Raw genomic sequence first — 24576 nt, forward strand, 5'->3', positions numbered from 1 at the left:
AAATTAATTAATACATCTTTTAAAAATTTCAGTTTTAATTTCTAAAATGTTACATACTGAAGCTATAACCCACCGAAACTAAAATACTTGGGGATATAATTTTTAAGAGTGTAAAAGGAGTTCTGAAGCTCACTGCACCAAATAAATGGAAGTGTTTCTGCTTAACAGACTCAGAGTCTGGTTGAACTTCTTCAAGCGTAAGATTAAAAAAATAACTCAGGCTTTTACTACAGTGAAAAGCACAGACTGATTCCCCTAATACTATGCCATTTGTTTTCTAACTTTCTGGTACAAGTGCTGATGTGATGTTTCATGGACCCCCGGACCTGAGCCCCAGCTCAGGGGGTCCACGTGTTACCTGTGACAGTGTCCGGTGCGTTGGTGTTGCTGCCCCTTTGGATGAGTCTGGCTGCAAAGCTGTTCTCATCAAATGAGGTCCCATTCACCACCGGGAGGTCTTCGAAGGGGTTCACCGAGTGGTCGGGAGACACGGTGACGTACTGCACCGCGAGCCACAGAGCTGTGCTGCCCTCGTGGTCTTTCAGTTCCAGATCCAGCCTGAAGTAAGGAAGCAATGCGAACAGCACATACAATCCTCTGCCAACAGCCTCATCGTCTCTTCATGCACATTTTGAATGACAATTTCTCGTTGACTTTCACTTATTACCATTCACAACACTAAAAGACATTTTAAAGGAGCTGTGTCTCACGCATCATCCCACCCTCCCGGCTGCTTTTCCAGCGCTCCACGTCCTACCGTTTGCACTGCAGCAACTGGCTGAACACACGTTCATTCCTGGCCACGATGCACGTATGCAAGGGAGTCCTGTGGACGAGAGAGAAGAGGGGTCAACCCAGAACAGGCGTGGGTCAGGATGACCCAGAGGAACCCCACGTTTCTGCAACAGTGTCTCTTTCTGCCCCAGCAAACAGCTTTCCAAAATCATGACCAAGTATCAAAGAATGAAAATGGACTTGCTTCTATGTCACCATTTAGTCAAGTCAGTGGCCAAAAGGACAAGAACCAACAAAAGGAAGAGAGACATAAAATACTCTCCAGTTAAATGCTGACACTCCCTATTACTCATGTTCTTAAACAGTTTCTACACATGTACACCTATTTCCCCACCTATCCTCCACAATTCTGAAAACAAGTGTTTTTCTTCCTCTAACTCTGGGTTATGCTCGAACACAGTGTGGTAACAGGTAGGGGCTGATGGGAGTGGCTTCTGACTGCCCTTCAATGCGTTTATGCAGCCCTCACGTGCCCTGAAAGACCCCCCCACCCCCGGGACCCTTCTGAGGCATACGCCACCAGCGGCTGCTGCAGCCGGACAAAGTAAAATTAAAGATTCAACAGAAGGTAAAAAGGATGCAATTATTTCAGGAAATAAAGTAGTTATCACACGATAATGAGAGTTCAGAGACCCATCTGACTTAACTGTGGAATCCTTCCACACATGTCTATTTTCTTATTCTGACAACTACACAGAACTCGGTTCTTATTTTGTGAGAGGCTTTTCCAAGGTATAAAATACTGAGCTGTGACTACAGAAAGTGGGTCCCACTTGTTGGAGGTCCCCTTCTGTGCCTCCCATACTGCCGCCCCAAAGATACGCGGCCTTTCCGCAGACTCTAAACCACAAGGGGTCCTCAACAAGGTACTTCTGGGAAGAGGCAAAGGAACACAACGGCCGTCAGAGGTGTTGTGGAGGAAGACATGCGCTCTGCAGAGAGCCGACCGAAGCCAGAGTAGTCACACCTAGTGAGAACTGGGTTTAACACAGAATTTCCCAACAATCAGACCGCCTTGAGATGGAGTGTGCCCCTTCTTCACAGTACCCCACCAGCTCTGACAAAGATGCCGGGACAAAGTTCCTTTGGAGCAACTGGACCAGTGACCACTTGAACAAGACAGAAACTGCTTACAAATCCATGGACCTCAGCTCCCAGCAGGGAAATGATTTCCCCAAATGCCCCTGAGCTTAGTCGTGCCTCTCACCTGTCTAACAAACCAATGTCTGTGACTTCAGTGAAAATCACACTGAGTAACAAGCCCCTGTCTGCTAGCTGTGCGCCACCATAAAATACCACTCCGGAAACAGCACTAGGAGCAGACGTCTGACCCCGCTTACCTGCCCTTGCTGTCCTGCATGTTGGGGTTGGCACCAGCCTGCAGAAGGGCCTCTGCGATCTGGGCCATCTCAGACATCACATCTGCCGAGTGTTCCTTCGCACTGTACAAAGCCACAAGGTGCAACGGTGTCTCCTGGGCACCCAACGTAGCAGCATTGACAAGGGCGCCGTTCTTAATGAGGAAGGTGGCGGCAAAGAGATCTCCTTGAAAAGAAACAAAAACGGTCACCCATGACAACCCCAGGGCAAGCTACTGGCCAATGCTTCCTCGGAAAGTCAGTAAGTGCAGACAAAGTAGAGGAACAACCGGGCATGTCTTAGCAGAAGAACCTCTGGGACACCTGTAAGTGGAAACTCGTCATCAAGATCACGAAGTCACATACTTGAATTCCAAAGGCTTCATTCAATTTCTGATTACCTGTTGTCATCTGTCCTGCCCCCTCACCTCAACATCACTATTTAACTACACCAGGCTTCTACACTTAATGGCCTCTCCTACTCATCAGCTCTCAAAGAGGGTTTCAAGATTCCCCCCCAACACAGTTGATGCCCCTCTCTCATTTCCTGACCACAGTCTGCTCCTGAGCAACGCTTACCGCCAATCTGCTATACTTACATACAGGTTCCTGTTCAAAGTATGACCCTGTCTGATTGATTTATTGTGATTAAATGTTCTCAATCTATTACGTACAAACTAACAGTCTCAACAAGAAATTTTCAACTGAATATTTGAACCAAGAATCTGTACACATTATTCTTTACAAAAACTCCACATGGTAAATTAAGTGGTTGTCAAAACAAAGCTTCCTCCTAAGTCCCCTCCACTGCCGTAACTCTTGGAGCATTTACTGGTGCAAGAGTCTGCCTGGGACTACTTAAAAATACCAAATTAATTCTGAATAACTTACATAAAATCCAGTAAGTTCGACAGCTCAAACTGCTGTCTTTGACTATTCACAGTGCTCTGTATGAGGAAACACAGAAACTACCTTGACACCCTGACAAAAGGCCAAGAATTAAGTTTACATAAAGATACTAAAGGTGTACAGTTCTGTAAAAACATGGCTAAATTCAGAACCAAGTAATCTGACTATTTCATGTCAAAAATACTTGTGGAAAAGCAGTTAAAGTGTGCTTGTCAAGTTAACCTGGAGGATGATAGGGATTGAGCAAATAAATTTGCTGTGAGATTACTTAAAATTCAATCTTCCTTGGATTTAATTCCATGTACAACTTAAAGTATGCAAAAACACTCACTATGCATAAAAAAGTATTGGGCTCCCAGCTCAGAGGAGAGTCTGCCTCTCTCTCTACCCCTCCCCACCCTCCCCGCTTGTGCTTTCTCTCTCTCTAATAAATAAAACCTTAAAAAAAAAAGAGAAGAAGGCAAGAATAGCAATGCATCATAAGATAATGAACTATTAACAAAGCAATCACCCAGTTACAAACGCACGATGCTTGCTTAGAGGCATTCTGTCTAGCTGGAGGGGAAGCAATGGTTTCTTCTGGGCACCTCCAAGCAGCACCGATGAGCTCACTGCAGGGAAGTCTTCAGAGCACACCTCCTTCCCCTTCCGGGCCAGGTGTAACTCTGGCGGGTGTGACACAGCACTTCGCTAAGTCGTCCCAAAGGTACACCTGAGATTCAGAGCTACTTTCTGTAGATTCTGCCTCCACTTCACCAAGGTCTATAGGATCAATTTCTTACAAATCACACCCTTCTTCAGCTGGAAGATCCCCCAAAGGCAGAGCCACCGCTGCTCAGCGGACTTCCTACGTCTCGTGCGTGTGCGCAGTCTTGGGATGGGCCAGGTTGTCGAAGGTGCCGCAGAACTTCTTTGCTACGTAGATCATAGACAATGGTATTCTTTCCACAGCTGATCTGTTTTTGTCTTTGCATCCAGACATGTTCATCGATTCCTAATTCTGTTAGTGCTGTGGATAGATGTATGCTCCTTTGAATCCCAACCTCCAGATGATGATTTTCTCCTTTCAAAGTCACTTATGAGAAGTCTTCTTTTACACCTTGCAGTACCATTCATCTTCAATTATACTTCTGCAGTCTCAACATCTAGAACAGGGCTTAGGGCTCAGGAGTAGCAAAGTTCTCAAGTCTGTTATCTGTATTCCTATGCTCATTTTTTTTTAAAGATTGTATTTATTTGAGAGAGAGAGAGAGAGCGCACAGGCGAGCAGGGGAAGGGGGCAGCAGGAGAGGGAGAGAATCCTCAAGTAGACTCCCTGCTGAGTGCGGAGCCTAACACGGGGCTCTGTACTTTCTTCCAAGGGGCCATCTTGCCAGAGAATGTCACCTTTGGCATGGAGGTGCTCAGGCTGCCACAGCCCACTTAGATGCTGACTGATCCATTTCTGATTTTTCTTTGTACCTGCCACTGTCTTATATAAAACAGGTACCAGGGAGATGTTTGGGAAGAAAACAGATTGGTCAAGGCTATGAGATCCTACTTCAACAGACTGGCTCTGATTCCAATCAATTATGACTTTAGGCAACTTCAGATTTCTCTAACCAGCCCCTTCTTTAGCCCCCGGTTTTTTCCTGGGGCCTGGGGGAAAGTGCAATCTTTACGAACATCACATGCAAAGGACCAAAAATCAGATTTCTTTACAACAAGATATTGGTAGAGCTCTGAAAGAAACAGGTAATATGCACAATGGGGGCTAGGCTGGGTCAGGGCATTGTTATTCATATACATATACACAGTGGGGTAGGAACAACAGAGATTCGGCCTAAGACAGAATAAGCACAAACATTAGCAACAGAATACAACATCCCAGAGAAAGCCACTTATACTCTGGAAGTGAAAAGAAAATTCAGGATTGTTGGGATAAAGGCCCTTAAAATGAAAAGACTGATGTACACAATGCTAGGGGAGAGGTGGGGTATAGTTTCACACCTTTAAGCTCAGCACATATTCCAAACTAAGAGAGAAACACAGTAAAGCTAAAAGAAGACGGCTTGATGAAAAACTTAAAATACACCATACCTAGAGAAGATGAACCAGGCAAGACTGTCCACAGAAACAAGTGTATAGGACAACCGACCAATGGCTGGACTGGGATGGAAGAGGGATAATAAAAAAAGACTTTCTGTCTTAAGCCCTCTTAAAAGAATTATAGCTTTTAGATTAGATTTACTTGGATTAATAAGAGCCAAAGATTTTTTCTTTACTTATACATATATATGCACATAAATACATGCACCCCACACAAAAAGTTATTTAGGAATTACTGGAAATTGAAAATTGGGGACGTGTTAACATTAAAAGAAAGCCTATGGGTACACAATCTAGAGGGAAAAGACAATGGACATCAAAGAGCAGAACAAAGGGAGAGAATGGAAAACAGCAAAAGCACCATTTATAAAGTTTCTGTCAGTAAGAAAACTTCTAACACATCTTAGATTTCCATCAAAAACAATTACAACAAAAACCATTTGTTGCTTAAAAGTCGGTTATTCCATCAACCTCATTCAGCGGCACTACCAGGTAAACGAGGCATCTCGGTAATGACTTGTCCACATCAACGTATCCCTAACAACAACAACATCAAACCTAAACTCCACATGTAACTTTTCCTTGAGTGCAGCTTCCAGAGCAGGGTTGTGTTCAGGAACCCAGTGACGTTCACCGTGAATGCAGCCGGCCTCCTGTTGCCCCAGGTGGTGGCACCGTCTGTGAAGAGACTGCAAGCAGTGCGCACAACTACTGCAGTGATTATGACAAGGTCAATGCTGATCACCAGGTATCTGTAAACAGCAAGGAGTCACCTTCTTGCCCAGACCTCTGGCCACTTGTCTGCCTCCTGTGGACTCGTCCACAGACACTAGCTGCCCATGTCATTCTTCACAGAACTGACTGGTACAGATTCTAATGGGAGCCCAGAACCAGGCCCACATCTCACATAAGAAAGATCTTTGCTCAAATTACAATGAACTTCAAGTAAGGTCGACAGTTAAAATTAAGTACATGACTCAATTTAATCACTTGGGAAGATCCACAGACTGATGGCTCAAGCTAAAGAAGGAAGAGTGCAAGAACCCCTATGGGAACTGGAGCTGGTGGTGGCACGGCGGCAGGGAGCTGCCCTACCGCCCGGCAGTCACCGTGCTGTGTGTGCTGTGAACACTGGGAAGCGGTAAGGACTCCCGCTCTGCACAAGAGGAAAAGGAGACCCAGCGGTGACTAAGTGACGGGTCCAAGGCCCCTGAGTAGGTGCCTGCGCCAGGATTCCAACCCCGGCGCACCCTAGCTCCACCGCCAGTACTCGGTCCCCCACGCCGCGCCCCCCTCTCCAGAGCCGGCAGCCATCAAGACGATGGTACCTGCACTGGTATGCACAGGCTCGCAGGCAACGGATCAATTCAGAGTGGAAGATTAAAGCACCTGAAAATAAGCATCAAAAATGCATCGCCAATTCTTGGCAACTCTCGTAACTAAGCAATCACCAAAATATTTAATAACTCGTCAAAGATGCTTTTTCATCACACGTAAGAACTTAACTCCCTAAGAGGAAAGAAATACAACTCTGAGACTTCTTTTTTTTTTAAGTAACAAGTGCATTTGTTTCCAAAACAAACATCTCAGACACCACACAGTATGGGAAAAATAATTCCCCATGTGGTGGGAACCTTCCCCACTACACACACGCACACCCAGTGCGCTAAGTACCCAACGGCTCTGCACAGTGCAGAGTGAAGCCTGGGAAATGCATCTGCTCTCGACACCGACATACTCCAAGGAGTTCCTTCCCGACGATGAGCAACATTTTCCTCTCCGCCAGCCAGCAAGCTTAACACTCTAACACATGGCTTTGAGGGATATTTATATTAAAACCTTTGCCCAAAAAGAGCAAAGCCATGGCTGCAACAGGACCATATCTGAAGTAACAACATTCCACCAACTAAGAGCAACTCGTGAATTTTAATAGGATATATATACAAATAATGACAGTACAATAATGACAGTAAATATAAGAATGATGGTATAATTGCACAATAATAGCATAAAAATAGAGCATAATAATGATGGTCGCATGACTGGAAGGCTGAATACACAGGATTCAGATGTGCGGAAATCAGTACATTCTGTCTTTGTTGTCCGCATGTAAACAAAGTGGCCTTGGCCAAGCACTTCAATTGGGTCATCTACAAAATGAAGACTTTGGCAGTTGTGAAAGCTGTCACTGCATGCTGGAACTCTGCCTCTAGACAGCTTCTCACTCTGTCAGACAGGACTACTGTGAAACAGCGCAAGCAGGATCCATCTGGGACTCAAGAATTAATAAGGCCATGGGAAACGTAAAACAAAAAAGACTAGTATTTTTTTCCCTTGAAAAGTTAATTAAGATTAAAATGTTTTGATCTTAATTCTATCACTTCCATATTCTTCCCACTATGAATAACATACTCAAAATGTAGCTACAATCTCAAATAACCTTCCTAGAACAAAATGAAACTTCATCACTCTGCCATGACAGAAGTCTAACCTATACAAGTGAAAATTCTGAATCCAAGAATTTTTTTAAATGTGCATGGTTTTGATCCTTTCCCTCTTTCATAATCCCCGATACAAGTAAAGTCCTCCTGGCACAAGTCCTCGAGAAAGTGATGCATGTCAACGGTTTACAAGTCCAAGGTCCTTCTGGAGGTGCCCTCTCCTTGGTCCTTCTCCTAGGGGCACTGCTGACCCCACAAGAGCCTAAGAAACATGGTACAGACACTGGCTCCCCCTCCCACCGATCACACATCCTACATCACGTGCAGACTGAAGAAGCTTTTCACAACGTGTGCAACAAGGTCAGAGAATCTTCAAAAATTACCCAGATTAAAGTAAAATTGCTCGCAGAGAGAAATACAAAGTAGACTGCTTCTCCCTACCTCTTTGGATTCCTTTGTGTAACAAGCTCCAGCCATTCTTGTCGACCATGTCCACGTCAGCCTTGTGGCTAACCAGCGTGGTGGCAATACTCTCCAGTCGTCGTGACAGGGCTAGATCTAAAGCAAGGTCTCCGTTATGATCCACTTCATTCAGCTTCCCAGGGAGCTGCACAGATAAATTTGTAAATTAGTAACCAGCCAGTAGAGAATACAACTGATTTTAATCTCTCCCAGTTGGACTCTTACATATCATCTTTTTATATAAACACCAAATTTTAGTGCTGTAACACTACATACTCTCCAAATCCCAATGAATTCACAAACTTCTCTCGGGCCTCCTCAAGGCACATGCCTCCCAGGGAACAAAGAATTAATGGGATCACAGAGCAGACACAGAACACCATGGAAGACAATACAGGACCAAGAGGGAAATGCAGACAGTGCTGTAGGAGCACAAAGGCCAGGGCTGAGGGTCAGAGCCTGATGGGAACAGGCTAACTTCTTCATAAAAGACTGTGGCTTAATATCTAATTCCCCGCACAGCACGATGTCTCCCCGGATGCTGGACACCCAGGATAAAGCACACTATGCTCCCATCTGTCAAGAGCAACTGCATTTCTTCATAGGGCAGTGAAGTCAGCAGAGTAATAGCCCCTAAAGATGTCTATGTCCTAGTCCCTGGAACCTGTGCCACCATCCCCAACAAAAGGGACTTTGCAGATGTCATTAAGGTTAAGGACCTTGAGGGAACGCATCCTGGATTATCCTGGAGGGACCCATCTAATCAAATGTGTCCTTAGAAGAGAAAGAGGGAAGCAGAAGAGCAGGTCAGAAAGATGTGACGAGCACTTGATGCACCGACCCTGGCTCAGAAGGAGGAGGAATGTGGTGGCCTCCAGAGGCCAAGAAGAGCTCCCAGCCGAGAACCAGCAAGAAAACGGGGACGCTGGTCCTCTAACCACAAGGAAGTAAATTCTGCCAATACCCCGAACGATCAGGAAATGGATTCTCTCCTACAGTCTCCAAAGAGGAAGATAGCCTGCCAACACCTGAACTACAGATGGGTGAGGCCTGCACTAGACTTCCAACCGACAACACTGTAAGATAATACATTTGTGTTGTTTTTAGCCACTAGGTTTGCGGCAATTTCTTACAACAGCAAAAGAAAACTAAAGCAGGTTTTGGTACCTGGAAGTCAGGTACTGCTCCAACACGACCTACACACGTGGAAGTGGCTTTGGAAATGGGCAGAGGCTGGAAGGGTTTTGAGGAGCGTAAGAGGAAAAGCTCAGACTGCCCTGAACGAACCACGTGTAGACGCGTGTACATCAGAGACCGTGCTGGTGACGGCTCAGAGGGAGTGAGGGGCGCTTTAGAAAAAAACAAGCAATGTATGCTTTTGGGAAAAAGCAGCGACAGTACCTGTGAGTCCATCTCAATGAGATAGAGGAAGACCACATCCTCTCTCTCTACTTTGATCGCCTTGTGTAACGGGTACTCGGTCTTGGATTTGATCATTTTGTACAACAGCTGGGCACTCATGCTACTGAAGTCTTCCTTCCGCAGGTCGTCCTGAGGACCGAAGGACAGTGAAAAGCAGAGCAGACCCAACACACCAACGGTAACAACAACAGATGCTCATGAAGAAGCCCTCAGGATGTGTCTGGCCCTACTTTAAAGGGCTTGGCATTCCCCATCTCTAGTTCACACATGAAGAAGGTAAAGTACAAAGGGGCTCAGTAACTCTTGCTCGGGTTCACACAGGGAGTAAAAGGCCGAGCCAGGAACCAGAGCCGGAACCGTCCACCGCAGCCCCACTGTGGGACAGCAACACTGACACCCACCTAGGACACTGCAAGGAGCCCTCCAGGGGGGTGGGGAAATAGGGTCCTCACCCCCTACAAAGATGGCAGCTGTGGAGTTCATCGGAATTTCCAGAGGTGAGTCCCCCCCCAGTCACAGGTGGTCTCCACTACTGCAAATCTCTATATTTCTATCTTAGCAGAAAGAATGCCACTCCTGTTTCAATTCTTTACAATCCAATTATTTTAGACACCTTTTCTCACAATGTTGTTAAGTACAAAACAATTTGTAGGAACTAGCTTATAAAACATAGCACTAGACATGATTTTTTAGAAAATGCAAAGACAACAAAGAAATGCAAAAACTGTTCTTTATGACGAACACTTCCGAAGAAGAGCAAATCAAAACTTAACGATGCTCTCCAGGTGCTGGAGAGCCCAGAGATGCCCTGAAACAGCACTGCCGAGCACCCCAGGCCTGCGGGCAGCTTCTGCAGACAGAGGGAGCAGGCAGGTGTCCCTCTGTTCCAAGCCTGTTTCTTAACCTGAACTAACTTCTGCCTCTCTACTCTCAAATGAGAATGAGACTTTTAGAGCCCAGAAGAATCTCACATGGCATCTAACCAAGTAGGAGCCAGAGAGGTAACTTTCCACAGAAGCAGGCCCGAGCCCAGGTCTCCGGCTTGCTGTGAGGGTGCTCTGCTCACACCCCTCAATCTCTCACTCACCCAATGACTGGCAATAATTTCTGCACAATAGTTCATCAGCGTGCTGGCACTCAGCTCCTCCGCAGTCTGATAGAAGCGAATACAATTCCTGACGTTCACCAGAGACATAACACTCTTCTCACATCTGCAAGAGAATATTAATGATGAACAGCATCATTAGGACAAACGGATTCATAACTGAACAAATCAAAGCTACAACTGGTATACTGGCAGTCTATGTCCAATAACACTAACGTACAAGATAAGCAGAGGAGTGAGGAATCATTTACAGCTGAGCTACCACATTTTAAAAGTACAAGAATTGCATTATAGCACATTGACCATTCTGGTCAGAATCAAAACAACCTCTAAATAAACATGATAGGGCGCCTGGGTGGCTCAGTTGGTTAAGCGACTGCCTTCGGCTCAGGTCATGATCCTGGAGTCCCTGGATCGAGTCCCGCATCGGGCTCCCTGCTCGGCGGGGAGTCTGCTTCTCCCTCTGACCCTCCTCCCTCTCATGCTCTCTGTCTCTCATTCTCTCTCTCTCAAATAAATAAATAAAATCTTAAAAAAAAAAAAAAAGATTAAATAAACATGATAAGCATAACCCCCCCCACAACTGACTTATAAGTAATTCGATGAAACTCACTAATCATACACAGGCACCTGCAAAATCAAACACATAATAGGTCAAATTCACTCCCTTACTATTTCACTGTACAGGACATGTGTGCAGCTCCCACGAGCACAGCTCTATTATGCCACCAGCGAGGCTTCCAATTAGCTTCACACAGGAGGCTCTATGTTTGCTCAACAAATTAACATCTCCGAAAAGTTCTCCCGAAGTGAACTGTACGGTGTGTGAATTATCACTCAATAAAGCTGACATTTAAAAGCCCACTAGAAAATGGAGACACAACTGAGTTTCACCCATTATACCCACAGTATACACCAATGAACCCAGAGTACACCACAGTACACCCGCAGTACACCCGCAGTGCACACCCAGTGCACACACAGTACACAGAGTACACCCAAGTATACACACAGTACACACACAGTATATACACAGTACACCCGCAGTGCACACACAGTACACACCCAGTGCACACACAGTACACCTGCAGTGCACACACAGTACACACCCAGTGCACACACAGTACACCTGCAGTGCACACACAGTACACACCCAGTGCACACACAGTACACCCGCAGTACACCCACAGTACACACATAGATACCCAGGTACTGCCATCCTAACGTCCTACTGCAGGGACTACTGACTCGTATTTGCAGAGGTCTTTGCAAAGCACTTTGACAGACAAATCCCCTTCTCCTTTCTGCTGCCAAATGACATTCGTACCAAGATACTCAAATGTGTTTCCCGAAGGCAGACATTTTGTTTCAACCAGCAGAAAACTTCATTTTCACCTCACGCTGGGGTCCCCAAAATGCCATTCACTATTCAGAAAGCGTGTAACTAGTAACCGACATGGCTTACGTAACATAAATTTACATTTACATAGAAGACCATGTCATCTTTTTTTTTTTTTTTTTTTAAGATTTTATTTATTTGACAGAGAGAGACACAGCGAGAGAGGGAACACAAGCAGGGGGAGTGGGAGAAGGAGAAGCAGGCTTCCCATGGAGCAGGGAGCCCAATGCGGGGCCCAATCCCAGGACCCCAGGATCATGACCCGAGCCGAAGGCAGACACCCAACCGACTGAGCCACCCAGGCGCCCCAAGACCATGTCATCTTATTTAAAAATTCAGATTCTTTTTTTTTTTTTTTAAAGATTTTATTTATTTATTCATGAGACACAGAGAGACAGAGAGAGAAAGAGAGAGAGAGAGAGAGAGAGAGAGGCAGGCTATGCGGGACTCAATCCCAGGACCCCGGGATCATGACCTGAGCCGAAGGCAGACACTTAACCGACTGAGCCACCCAGGCACCCTAAAAATTCAGATTCTTAGTTCTTATCTTCTCTTTCAACAGTAGCAGGACAGACTAACTTTCCTCTGAAGCAATTTTGTTGTTCATACATGTTTTTAATTTTAGAGCACTAAAAGGATATAGATGTACAAAAACAATTTTCAAAGTACAAAATCAAGCCTGTATTAAGCATCTCACGAACTCCTGTCTGGTTTCAGTATCACTCCCATGTGCATGAATAGGAGGTGTGGAAAAGGTACTGACAGGAGAGACAACAAAACGTTAACAGTGGCTGAATTACGGATAACTTAGGGCTTTTTCTCTATATTAGTCTATATTTTCCAAATGCCATATGCTGAGCTTGTATTTTATACACGAAAACAACTATTATAGCAACTATCAATTTTTAGCATTTACTATTAATTCTCTTTAAAAAAAAAAAAAAGTATCTTTCTGACAATACTTAGCAAAAAAACCTCCTTTTCATCAAACTGGTGATAGCAATCCCAAACCTCCGCGATCCCGACATTACAAACATGAGTGACACCTACTTCATACTGATGCACACATTTGTGACAACGCTTCACTTACTATCTCAGATGTGTGATTCCGCCTGCGCACAGCAGTGGGCACTCTGCGCCCTTTTAAAAGCCGACATTTGACCTCCGCCCACCCCGTGTCTTCCAGTGCCACAGCAAGAGATAACAACTTAATGCCCACACCCAACGGTACAAAATTGAGCATCTGGTAATGTTGATGACTAAGAAGCCTAACCAGTCAATAAACAAACATTTTAATTAAAGAATCCATTACACAAATTACAATTACCTAAACTACTCCAACCCCAAGGCATTTTTATCAAAGCAATTTAATTTACAGGCAAGTTTGACAAGGTCAATGGAAAAAAGCTCAGTAAATCTGGAAAAAGAAAAGATACAAATCATATTCAATCTAATTAAAATCATTTTCAATTCACTCAGATGGTTCAAACACCCAAACAAACCAAAGAGTTCACAGCAAGGCCTCCACGGTCAAGTTAGCTTTGCTAACTGAATACTATATGTGCCTACCTTAGACCTGTTTGGGTTTTGTTGTTGTTGTTGTTATTGGATTCAGATATTAAAATGCACTCAAAGCTGACCTCAATCATAGAGCGTTAGGAGGAAGCTGCGTAACTCATTCACGTGGGGCATGGAGGCCCGGTAAACACCAGCCCTGTGGTGGAAAGAGCAAGCAGCTCTAGCTCTCTGAGGGCAACACAACAGGGGGAGTACCTCTTGATGGTAGAAACCATCCCTTCACTCACCCAGGAGAAAAGCCACTCCCGTGGCACCCAAGGGGATATAAGAGATCACTCAATGATGTGAAAGACATTCCTCCAACCAAACTGACCACCAAGGGCCACATCCCCAGCAGAAACCAGAGGGCATTCTGCATGACATCATAGGTGTGACACTGGGTCTTCTGTTGCTCTGGAAGGCCGACTTGGGAGAGCAACAGAGAAAATGCAATATAAAAAAACACAGCAGGCTATGTCCTTGGGAACCTAAAAAGCAGTATCAAATGAAGTAAGAGCTCAGAAACACTGTCTATGAAACTTACTGAGCTGTACTCTTGTGTATTAATTCAGGCATTAATGAGTTTCTAACAAAAAGAATATGACCAAGAACTTCACCAAGTACATATATCACATCACAAAGTAGAATAAATGTCACAAGAGGTGGTACTGGAGGGAAAGCTGAGGGTTTGGACACTATAATCTGAATTAGTTCATATTCAGTTTATCAGCTCACACAATTATGTAATCCCAGGTTTAAAAAAAAAAAATCAGTGAAAGAAAAGAGAATACCTAAAAGCTTTGGCAAAATTTAGCTTACAAAATAACACAAAGCAAGGGAGATAAAATTCTCTCCCCACTACTGCCTTTAAAAGAACACCTTGCAAAAGTTATTTACATTAGCAGAAGAAGCTGTTTTCCCAGAGCTTGGCATAATTAAAGCTCAGCCACCACCATGTGAGGTGCTTGAATAGATGTGCTGTGACTTGCCTCTCCCTGAGGAGCTGTAGCTGAAACCGATTCGCCAGCTTCATCAGCTCAGTCAGGAACACGTCATCTTCTCTGAACTCCAGCTCATCCGTGTAGATCCAACGGAGCATCGTCCTTGTCACCTCAGGGTTAGCATCTGGTTAAGGAAAGAGAGACACTGAAAACAAAGCACCAATGACACACTTAAGTCTGCTTGAGGATCCCTAAAATTTTAGGCTAATAGAGTAAATTCTGGTACCCTCAACTCAAAGAAATATCATGCAGCCATCAAAAATGGCAATTAAGCATTCTGGGCAGCATCTAACTTCAGAAAAATGTTCAAGTTTTACAAAGGGTGGTAAGTAAGAGAAGTAAACTAAAGACATAAGTCAAGGGGTGCCTGCGTAGCTCAGTCAGTTGAGCGTCCGATTCTTGATTTCAGCTCAGGTCACGATCTCAGGGTTGTGAGATCAAGCCCCACACTGGCGTGGAGCCTGCTTAAGATTCTCTCTCTCCCTCTCCCCCATCCCCTTCCCTACCCCCCTCTCTCTTAAAAAAAATAAAATAAAAAGATGTAAATCAAATAAATTGGGGGAAAATATTTTGAATATAGGACAAAGAGTTTATATTCCAATGAAAAGATCTTATAAATAAACATGAAAACATGGATAACCAATGGGAAAATGGGCAACAGCTATGAATGGTAATTTACAAAGTTAACTAAAAATGTTCGGTAAACCTTACCAGTAACTACAAACACAAAACTAGAATATATTTTTTTGTCTCTCAAAGATTCCTAAAAAGTACATAACCTCTTACACCAATTATACATGTAGATTATTACCCTAATAACTGAGCAAATACAGAGAAATATGTATACTAAAACAGTCAAGATAGTATTATTTTTAATAACAAAAAATGAACAAAAATCTTGAAGATTTTTTCAAAAATTTTTTCAAAATTTTCACACTGGAAAATTTTGCATCAATTAAGATTATTTAGAAAGGCTAAAAATACATGTATTAAATGATCTCATTTTTTTGAGATCTGTGTGTGTGTATATATATGTGTATGAGTATGTATACACACACATACACACACAAACACAAAGCTTTGTGTCTGTTTCCCATCCAAATAGTAACCAGATCCAACCCTGTTTAGCTTCTAAGATCAGACAAGATTGAGGACATTCAGGGTGGTATGGCCATAAACAGACTATCAGTCTTTTTTTTTTTTTTTAAGTAATCTCTACACTCAACATGGGGCTCAAACGGATTACTCCAAGGCCAAGAATCACATGCTTGACACGCTCCACCGAATGTGCCAGCCAGGTGCCCCTGTCTATCTGTTGAGACACTGGAAGGATATACACTAAAATATTAACCCTGGTAGGATCTATAACTAATTTTTCTTTGGGCTTATTTTTTATTTCTCTGATTTTTTTTTTTTTTAGAGGAGGAGGAGGGACAGAGGGAGAAGGAAAGAGAGAAAGTTAAGCAGGCTTCACACCCAGCGTGGAGCCCGACGTGGGGCTTAATCCCAGGACTCCGGGATCATGACTTGAACTGAAATTAAGAGCCAGATGCTTGACTGAATGAGCCACCCAGGCACCCTGATTCTGTTTTAAAATTTAGCTGGTTTCCTTTAATAACCCTCCCCCGATTATCCAAATCAATAAACTTGACAATTGATAAGTCAAAACCTAAATAATTTTCTTAAAAACCACAGTCAGCAGGGATTTCCTGGGAGCCCTCAAAACTTCAAATGATGTAAAGTTCAAGTGATCTCCAAGCATTCCCACTCCTGCCTTGACTCTTCCCTTCATCTCCAAACTACAGTGAAAATAAATTCATTCTGAGACTCTGACTAAGCATCCATGGGTAAAGGTGGACAAAAAGCACTGAGCCAGGAGGAGGGCATGCGCTCTTAGGCGAATCATGCAGTCTCCTGCTACCAATCTACTCACACAAATGGCTGTTCAATTTGATGAGCCTATAAACCAGGAGGAGACGCAAAGGAATAGACTCTGAGAAATGAAGCCATTTGGCCTCCATGACCTGTGTGGTATACCTGCTGCGAGAGACAGTCACCCCTCAGCAGGCCCAGCACACACGCTGGTAAAACTCCGTGACTGCAGGGATCAAAAGAAAAAGAACACCTCAACTTCTGACTTCACAGCAGTCCAGGGTGCACAGAGCCACACTTTGTAGAGAACTTGAGATTTTCTATATGGCCAGGTTTTCTGGTTGTAGTTTTGATTTGATTTTTAAAAAATGTTTTATAATACATTTGGGAAAAATGGGAATAAACTTATTGGTAGGCAATTAGCCATTAAATGAAGCATACGGAGGAATTAATTTCGTTACTTAAATCCTATATTTATTTTTTTTTAAAGATTTTATTTATTTGACAGAGAGAGACACAGTGAGAGAGGGAACACAAGCAGGGGGAGTGGGAGAGGGAGAAGCAGGCTTCCCGTGGAGCAGGGAGCCCGATGCGGGGCTCGATCCCAGGACCCTGGGACCATGACCTGAGCTGAAGGCAGACGCCCAACGACTGAGCCACCCAGGTGCCCTTAAATCCTGTATTTAATCTAAAATACTGAGAAAAGTATTTTGAATATCCTACTATGACTCTGGTTTAACTCAATTGTCTTGAAGTTTCCAACTATTTTTTCTTCATCTACTTTACACAGAAGTTTTTGATTCATAAAATTAAAAAATTGTGATAGACAGCATCTTTTATCAGTAAAAGCATGCTCTTTAGTCATTTTAAGGATGCGCCCTTAACTATAACTTCCTGGGAATAAAAATAAACCCCAAACCATACTTCTAAATCATCCCTGTATCAAAAAGGAATAAAAGGACAGACGTTCTAGCTCTGTCTCGACAGGGTAACAACCCATCCCATTTTAACTGATTATAGCTAAAAACAACTACCTGATGATTCTGAAAGTACACAAAAGTAGCTGAATTGTAGAGGGAGGAAACCTGAAGAAGCAACCCTCCTGGATGGGTGACCACGCAGATGCCTAACCCTCTAATAAAAACTCCATCTTTCTGGCCAGGTACACCAAGAAAAGGGGTCTGGGGGAGCTGAAGAGCAAGGGAAATCTCCTCATTTTGCATATGAACAAAGGCTCACCTCTGAGATACTCATGTATGGAAGAGTCCCAGCCTAGCTTCAAGAATTGCAGTGAAAGGGGCGCCTGGGTGGCTCAGTCATTAAGCGTCTGCCTTCAGCTCAGGTCATGATCCCAGAGTCCTGGGATCGAGCCCTGCATCGGGCTCCCTGCTCAGCGGGAAGCCTGCTTCTCCCTCTCCCACTCCCCCTGCTTGTGTCCCCTCTCTCGCTGTGTCATTCTCTGTCAAATAAATAAATAAAATCTTAAAAAAAAAAAAAAAAGAATTGCAGTGATGTTTGAGCCACTACCCACGGAAGGTGAAACAACTTTCAGTCTGAATTTAGAGATTCAGTATTCTCCAGAGGATGATACAGGACCCAGAGTCTACAAAACATAATCACAATGTCCAGGATACAATCCAAAATCATTTGATAGAAAAAAAAAAAATCAGGAAAATATGGCCATTTCTCAAGGCGAAAGACAACATATTCTAACCCCAAGATGACCAGATATTGAATTTATCAAAGACATGAAAGCATCTGGTGTAACTATGCTCCAGAAGGTAAAGGAAAACACACATAAAATTTTAAAAATAGAAATTTTCAGCATATAAAAAAGGAACAAGTGGAAATTACAGAATGAAGAATACAATATATGTAACTAAAAATTCAATGGGCTCAAGAGCAGAATGAAAATGGCAGCAGAAAAAGTCAGCAAATTTGAAGACAGGCAAACAGAAATGATCCTATCTGAAGAACAGAGAGAAAAATAAGATTGGGAGGGAAAAAGGAGCTTCAAAGACTTGTGGGATAGAAACAAAGGTCTAGGATGTATGTCACAGGAGTCTCAAAAGGAGAGAATAGGGGTATATGGGTGGCTCAGTCAGTTAAGCGTCTGCCTTTGGCTCAGGTCATGATCCCAGTGTCTGGAAACTGAGTCATGCTCCCTGCTCAGCAGGGGGGAGGGTGGTTCTGCTTCTCCCTCTCCCTCTGCCCCTCCCCCCTTCTCGTGCACACTCTCTCTCTCTAATAAATAAAATCTTAAAAAAAAAAAAAAGGAGAGAATAAAGAGATCAAGAAAGAAAAATATTTGAAGAAATGATGGTCAAGAACATTCCAGATTTGGTGACAGACATGAAGTTTTAGATTTAAGATCAAGTAACTCCAAGCAAGAATAAGATCTATACCTAAGCGGGGCGCCTGGGTGGCTCAGTCGTTAAGCGTCTGCCTTCGGCTCAGGTCGCGGTCCCAGGGTCCTGGGATCGAGCCCCGCATCAGGCTCCCTGCTCGGCGGGAAGCCTGCTTCTCCCTCTCCCACTCCCTCTACTTGTGTGCCCTCTCTCGCTGTGCCCTCTCTCGCTGTGCCTCTCTCTCTGTCAAATAAATAAATAAAATCTTTTAAAAAAAAAAAAAGATCTATACCTAAGCACCTAATAATCAAATTGCCACAAACTAAACATAAAGATAGTCTTGATCACTTCGCACCCACTAGAATGGCTACTATCCAAACCAACAAACAGAAAATCACAAGTGTTGGTGAGGATGTGAAGAAACTGGAACGCTTGTACACCACTGGTGGAAATGTAACATGGTATAGTCCCTATGGAAAACAGTATGAGAATTCCTCAAAAAATGAAAAATGGAATTATTATATGACCCAGCAATTCCACTTCTGGATATGTATCCAAAAAACTGAAAATAGGATCTTGAAGAGATATTTGCACATCCATGTTCACAGCAGAATTATTCACAATAGCCAAGAAGTAGAAGCAACCCAAGTATCCATCAGGGGATGAATGGATAAATAGAATGTGGTATACAAACAGTGGATTATTATTCAGTCTTAATAAGGAAGGAAATTCTGGGTACCTGGGTGGTGCAGTCAGTTGAATGTCTGATTTCGGCTCCAGTCCTGACCGCTCCCTCTGCCCCTCCCCACCCTCAAATATATAAGTAAATCTTAAAAAAAAAAAAAAAAAAAGGGAAGGAAATTCTGAGCTACAACATGGATGAACCCTAGGACGTTGTGTGAAGTGAAATAAGCCAAACCCAAAAAGGCAAATTCTGTATGATTCCACTTATATGAAGTAATTAAAGTTGTCAAATTCATAGAAACAGAAGTAGAATGGTAGTTGTCAGGAATTAGATATGGGGAGAAATGGGGAGTTGTTTAATGGGTATGGAGTTTCAGTTTTGCAAAATTAAAAAGTTCTGGAGATAAGTTGACAGCAGTGTGAATACACTTAATGCTAGTAAACAATTAAAAATGTTTAAGATGGGGGCGCCTGGGTGGCTCAGTTGGTTAAGCGACTGCCTTCGGCTCAGGTCATGATCCTGGAGTCCCGGGATCGAGTCCCGCATCGGGCTCCCTGCTCGGCAGGGAGTCTGCTTCTCCCTCTGACCCTCCTCCCTCTCATGCTCTCTGTCTCTCATTCTCTCTCTCAAATAAATAAATAAAATCTTTTAAAAAAATTAAAAAAAAAAAATGTTTAAGATGGTAAATTTTATGTTAGATACTTTTTACTATGATTAAAAATTTAAAAAAAAGATAAAAAGTCTTGAAAGCAACTACAGAAAACAACCATTACATACAGACAAAAGATCCCCATGACTGCAGATTTCTCAAGAGAAACCACAGAGGCCAGAACAAAGTGGAACATTTTTAAAGTTCCTTAAAAAAAAGAGAGCTGTCGGGCGCCTGGGTGGCTCAGTCGTTAAGCATCTGCCTTTGGCTCAGGTCATGATCCCAGGGTCCTGGGATTGAGCCCCACATTGGGCTCCCTGCTCTGCAGGAAGCCTGCTTCTCCCTCTCCCACTCCCCCTGCTCGTGTTCCTGCTCTCACTGTGTCTCTGTCAAATAAATAAATAAATTCTTTAAAAAAAAAAAAAGAGAGAGAGCTGTCAACTCAAGTGTCTATATCCAGGGAAAATATCCTTTAGATACAAAGGCAAAATAAAGACATCCTCAGATGAGGGAAAAGAATCTGTCACTAACAGACTTGGTCTATAAGCAATGTTAAAGGAATTTCTTCAGGATGAAGAGAAATGATACCAGAGGGAAACATGGATCTTGACAAATGAAGGAAGAACTGAAGAAATAGAAGTATCTGAGTAAATATAAATGACTTTTTAATCCTGTTAAGTCTGCTGCAGCATGAACGATTGTGAAGAGTGGGATTTTCCAGGCATGTACATGACAGCTATACCGTTAAGGTCCGTGGTCGAAGCGTGAAGGGGACCTATATGGTTGCAAAGTACAAACAGACCACAGACTACAAACAGACTATAAATATTCTATAAAAAGTGAGAGGTATATATATTGTAATCCCTACAGTAGTTCTCAACCAGGGCCGATTTTGCCTCCCAAGGGACCTCTCACAACGTCCAGTAATATTTCTGGTTGTCAAAACTGGGGGAGTGCTATTGGCGTCTAGTGGGTAAATATCCTGCAATGCACAGTACAGCTCCCAAAACAAAGAATTAAAGAGTCCAAAATATCAACAATGCTGAAGTTGAGGAACTTTGCCCTAGATCAATCACTAAACAATAATATAAAGAGAGGTAGTCAAGAAGTGAGTAAATCTAAATGGAATACTTGGCTCTCTTTAAAAATAAATAAATCTTAAAAAAAAAAAAAACTGGGAGGTGGGTAAGCACCTGGTGGCACAGTCAGTTAAGCTGCCAACTCTTGGTTTTGGCTTGGGCTGTGATCTCAGTGTCATGAGATAGAGCCCCGTGTGGAACTCTGCGCCCAGTATGGAATCCACTTAAGACTCTCTCCTTCTTCCTCTGCCCCTCCCACCTGTGCACGCTCTCTCTGTCACTAAAAATAAATAAATCTTAAAAAAAAAAAAATCTAAATAGAATACTAAATATCCAAATTATCCAGAAGAAGGCAATAAAATGAGAAGCCCAGAAAAAAGAGAAAAAAGCTGGGTCAAACAGAAAAAAAAAACACGGTAGCCTTCATCATAAAAATAATCACATTAAATACTGGTGGTCTAAGCACTCCACTTAAAAAGAAGCAATAAAACAGCAAGACCTCATCATGTGCTGCCCACAAGGGACACGTTTAAATAGAAAGATACAGACAAGGTGAAAGTAAACAAATACAAAAAACTATACCCTGCACACAGTAAGTGTAAGGAGACCAGAGTGACTATCTCCTATCAGAAATAGACTTCAAGACACAGAGCATTAGCAGAAATAAATTTTATCATTTCAAAATGATAAAAGCCACACTTCATCAGGAAGTCATAATAAAGGTGTATGTGTATAATGACAAGGCCCAAAATATATGAAGCAAAAATGAACAGAACTGAAGGGAGACATTGACAATCCTGAAATTATGGCAGATGTTAACACCCACCTTCAAGGTACTGACAGAACTGGACACAAAAGAAAAAGAAAATATATAGAAGGTCTGAACAATATGATCAAATACATTGATCTAATGGACACGTAAAAAGCACTATGTCCAACAACTGCAGAACACACTTTCTTCTCAAGTGCATTTATGTGCACTAAGACAGACCATATGATGAGCTGTAGAACAAGTGTCAATAAATTTAAAAGGATCAAAATCATATAAAGTATGTTATTTGACAATAACAGAATTAAATTAGAAATTAGTCCCAGGTGCCTGGGTGTCTCAGTTGGTTAGGTGTCCGACTCTTGATTTTGGCTCAGGTCACCACCTCAGGGTTGTGAGATCGAGCACCCTGTCAGGCTCTGCGCTGGGTGTGGAGCCTGATTAAGATTCTCTCTCTCCCTGTCCCTCTGTCCCACCCACCCTCCATCATGTGCATGCACTTGCTCTCGCTTGTTCAAAAAAAGAAAAAAAGAAAAAGAAAATAAATTAGTCATGATAAAGTATCTAGGAAAACTCCAAACATCTGGAAACTAAGCAACATACTTCCAAATAATTCATGGGTCAAAGAAATCACAAAGAAAATTAGAACATACCCTGACCTAAATGACAACATACCAGAATCTGCAAGATGCAGCTAGAGCAGTGCTTAGAGGGAAACGTGGAACTTTAAATCCTTGTATTAAAACAGAAGATCAAAAATAAATAATCTGGGACACCTGGGTGGCTCAGTCAGTTAAACATGTGCCTCCGGCTCAGGTCATGATCCCGGGGTCCTGGGATCGAGCCCCACATCGGGCTCCTTGCTCAGCGGGGAGCCTGCTTCTCCCTCTGCCTGCAGCTCCCCCTGCTTGTGCTCTCTCCCTCTGATAAATAAATAAATAAAATCTTTAAAAAATAAATAAATAATTGGATAATAAGAGAAAACTGTAAAGTCCACAACTTAGATGACAATACATAGTGACCACATGGCGTTTAGACCAGGAATGCAAAGCTAGTTTAACATCGGAAAAATCAATGTAATTTGCTATAAAGCATAAAGGTAAAAAAACTAAAGAGTCATTTCAATAGATAAAAAAAAAGTGTTTGACAAAATTCAAAACCACGTCCTAGAACATCTCAAAACACTAGGAATCCTCAAATTGATAAAGCACATCTACAAAAACCCTACAATCAACAGGTAATATGGAGGATGAAAGATCTCACTGCTTCCCTCCGAGATCAGGAACAAGGTAGGAATGCATGCTTTCAGACAAATAACCTGTATCCAGATTATATACAGAATGCTTACAATTCAAAACTGAGAAGACAACCCAATTTTTAAAAGGGCAAAAGATGCGAACCCACACTTCCCAAAAGAAGACACACAAATGATCAATAACATGAGATAATGCTCAACATTACTGGTCCTCAGAGCCACACTGCATTCCACATCCCTTCGTATGGTGAACGCTGTAAGAAAGAACCACCTGCCTACGAGGTCAGTAAGGATCTAGAGCATGGGAGCTCTTCCGCACGCTGCTCATGGGGTGTGCGTGCTATATCCATTTCATCCATTTTCAGGAGATTCCCAACACTACACTTAGTCACTCCTAAGTATTTACCCAAGAGAAAAACAAACACATACAATCGAGCATACAAACTTCATTTGTACCAACCAAACGTCCACCAGCAGGTCCCTGAAACAACACATTGTGGTACATGCACACATTGGATACTACTCAGCAGTAACAAAGAATGAGCAGCTGAAACCACAGCATACAGAGATTTTGGATGAATCTCACAATCTGTATGTTGAGTGGAGTGAAGCTGGGCAAAAGATATTACATACTCCATGGGTCTGTTTTTACACAAGTTTAGAAAATGCAAGCTACTCTACAATGAATGAAAGCCAATCAGTGGTTGCCTGGGGATGTGGATGGAAAAGGGGTGGATTAAAAAGACATGAGAGGAAATTTTAGGGAGGTGAAAGCATTTGTCATTCCATGTGATGGTTTTACAATTATGTCAAAAGTGATCAAACTGTACACTTTTAATATGGGCAATTTACTTCACTTCCTTTGCATCTCAATGAAGTTAGAAACAAAAGAAACCAAAAGTGAAAGGTCGTACAACACTATGGTTAATGGTATGGATTCTGTAGCCAAACGGGCTGGGTTCAAATCCCGGCTCGCATACCTCCTACCGTGTGACCAGGGTGAGTTCTTCAATCTGACTGTGCCTCACAGTTCCCTCATTAGGAAATGGGAGCCCACAATGGTACCCCCTCAAAATGCCATTCTAAAGGCAAGTCAGTGTATAAAGGTGGAGCACGTAGAGCTCGACCAGCGAACAGTTACGACTACACTAAACCTGCTGTTATGACTAGTATTAAAAGACTATTTTAAACAAAAACACAAAGTTAACATAGCCAATAATTAGGAAAAAACAAGAGCAACACCAGGATTGAGTAAGGGATATCACCACAGATAAATTCTCCCAGAGAATCTCTGGCAAGGGGTCTGAGCCGTCACAGGAGCCCACAAGGCTGTGTGATGTCCTCAGGACATAGTAGCTAGCTGCTCCCAAAGAGAAACCAAG

General features: G+C 43.0%; 1 protein-coding gene across 3 annotated transcripts in view; it reads right to left on the reverse strand.

Moving 5' to 3' along the window:
* ANKFY1 (ankyrin repeat and FYVE domain containing 1) overlaps positions 1-24576 on the reverse strand; it is an 84640-nt gene that overhangs the window by 27353 nt on the left and 32711 nt on the right. For all 3 annotated transcript variants that reach the window (XM_032432023.1, XM_032432024.1, XM_032432025.1), the window contains exons 4-10: positions 14526-14661; positions 10563-10686; positions 9455-9604; positions 8033-8198; positions 2136-2340; positions 758-826; positions 359-558 (exon numbers count right to left, since the gene is read on the reverse strand). In XM_032432023.1, the coding sequence (XP_032287914.1) occupies positions 359-558; positions 758-826; positions 2136-2340; positions 8033-8198; positions 9455-9604; positions 10563-10686; positions 14526-14661 (1050 nt within the window). The remainder of the gene's footprint in view (positions 1-358; positions 559-757; positions 827-2135; positions 2341-8032; positions 8199-9454; positions 9605-10562; positions 10687-14525; positions 14662-24576) is intronic.

Source organism: Phoca vitulina, unplaced genomic scaffold (genome assembly GCF_004348235.1).
Source record: "Phoca vitulina isolate PV1807 unplaced genomic scaffold, GSC_HSeal_1.0 scaffold47, whole genome shotgun sequence".
Taxonomy (NCBI): domain Eukaryota; kingdom Metazoa; phylum Chordata; class Mammalia; order Carnivora; family Phocidae; genus Phoca; species Phoca vitulina.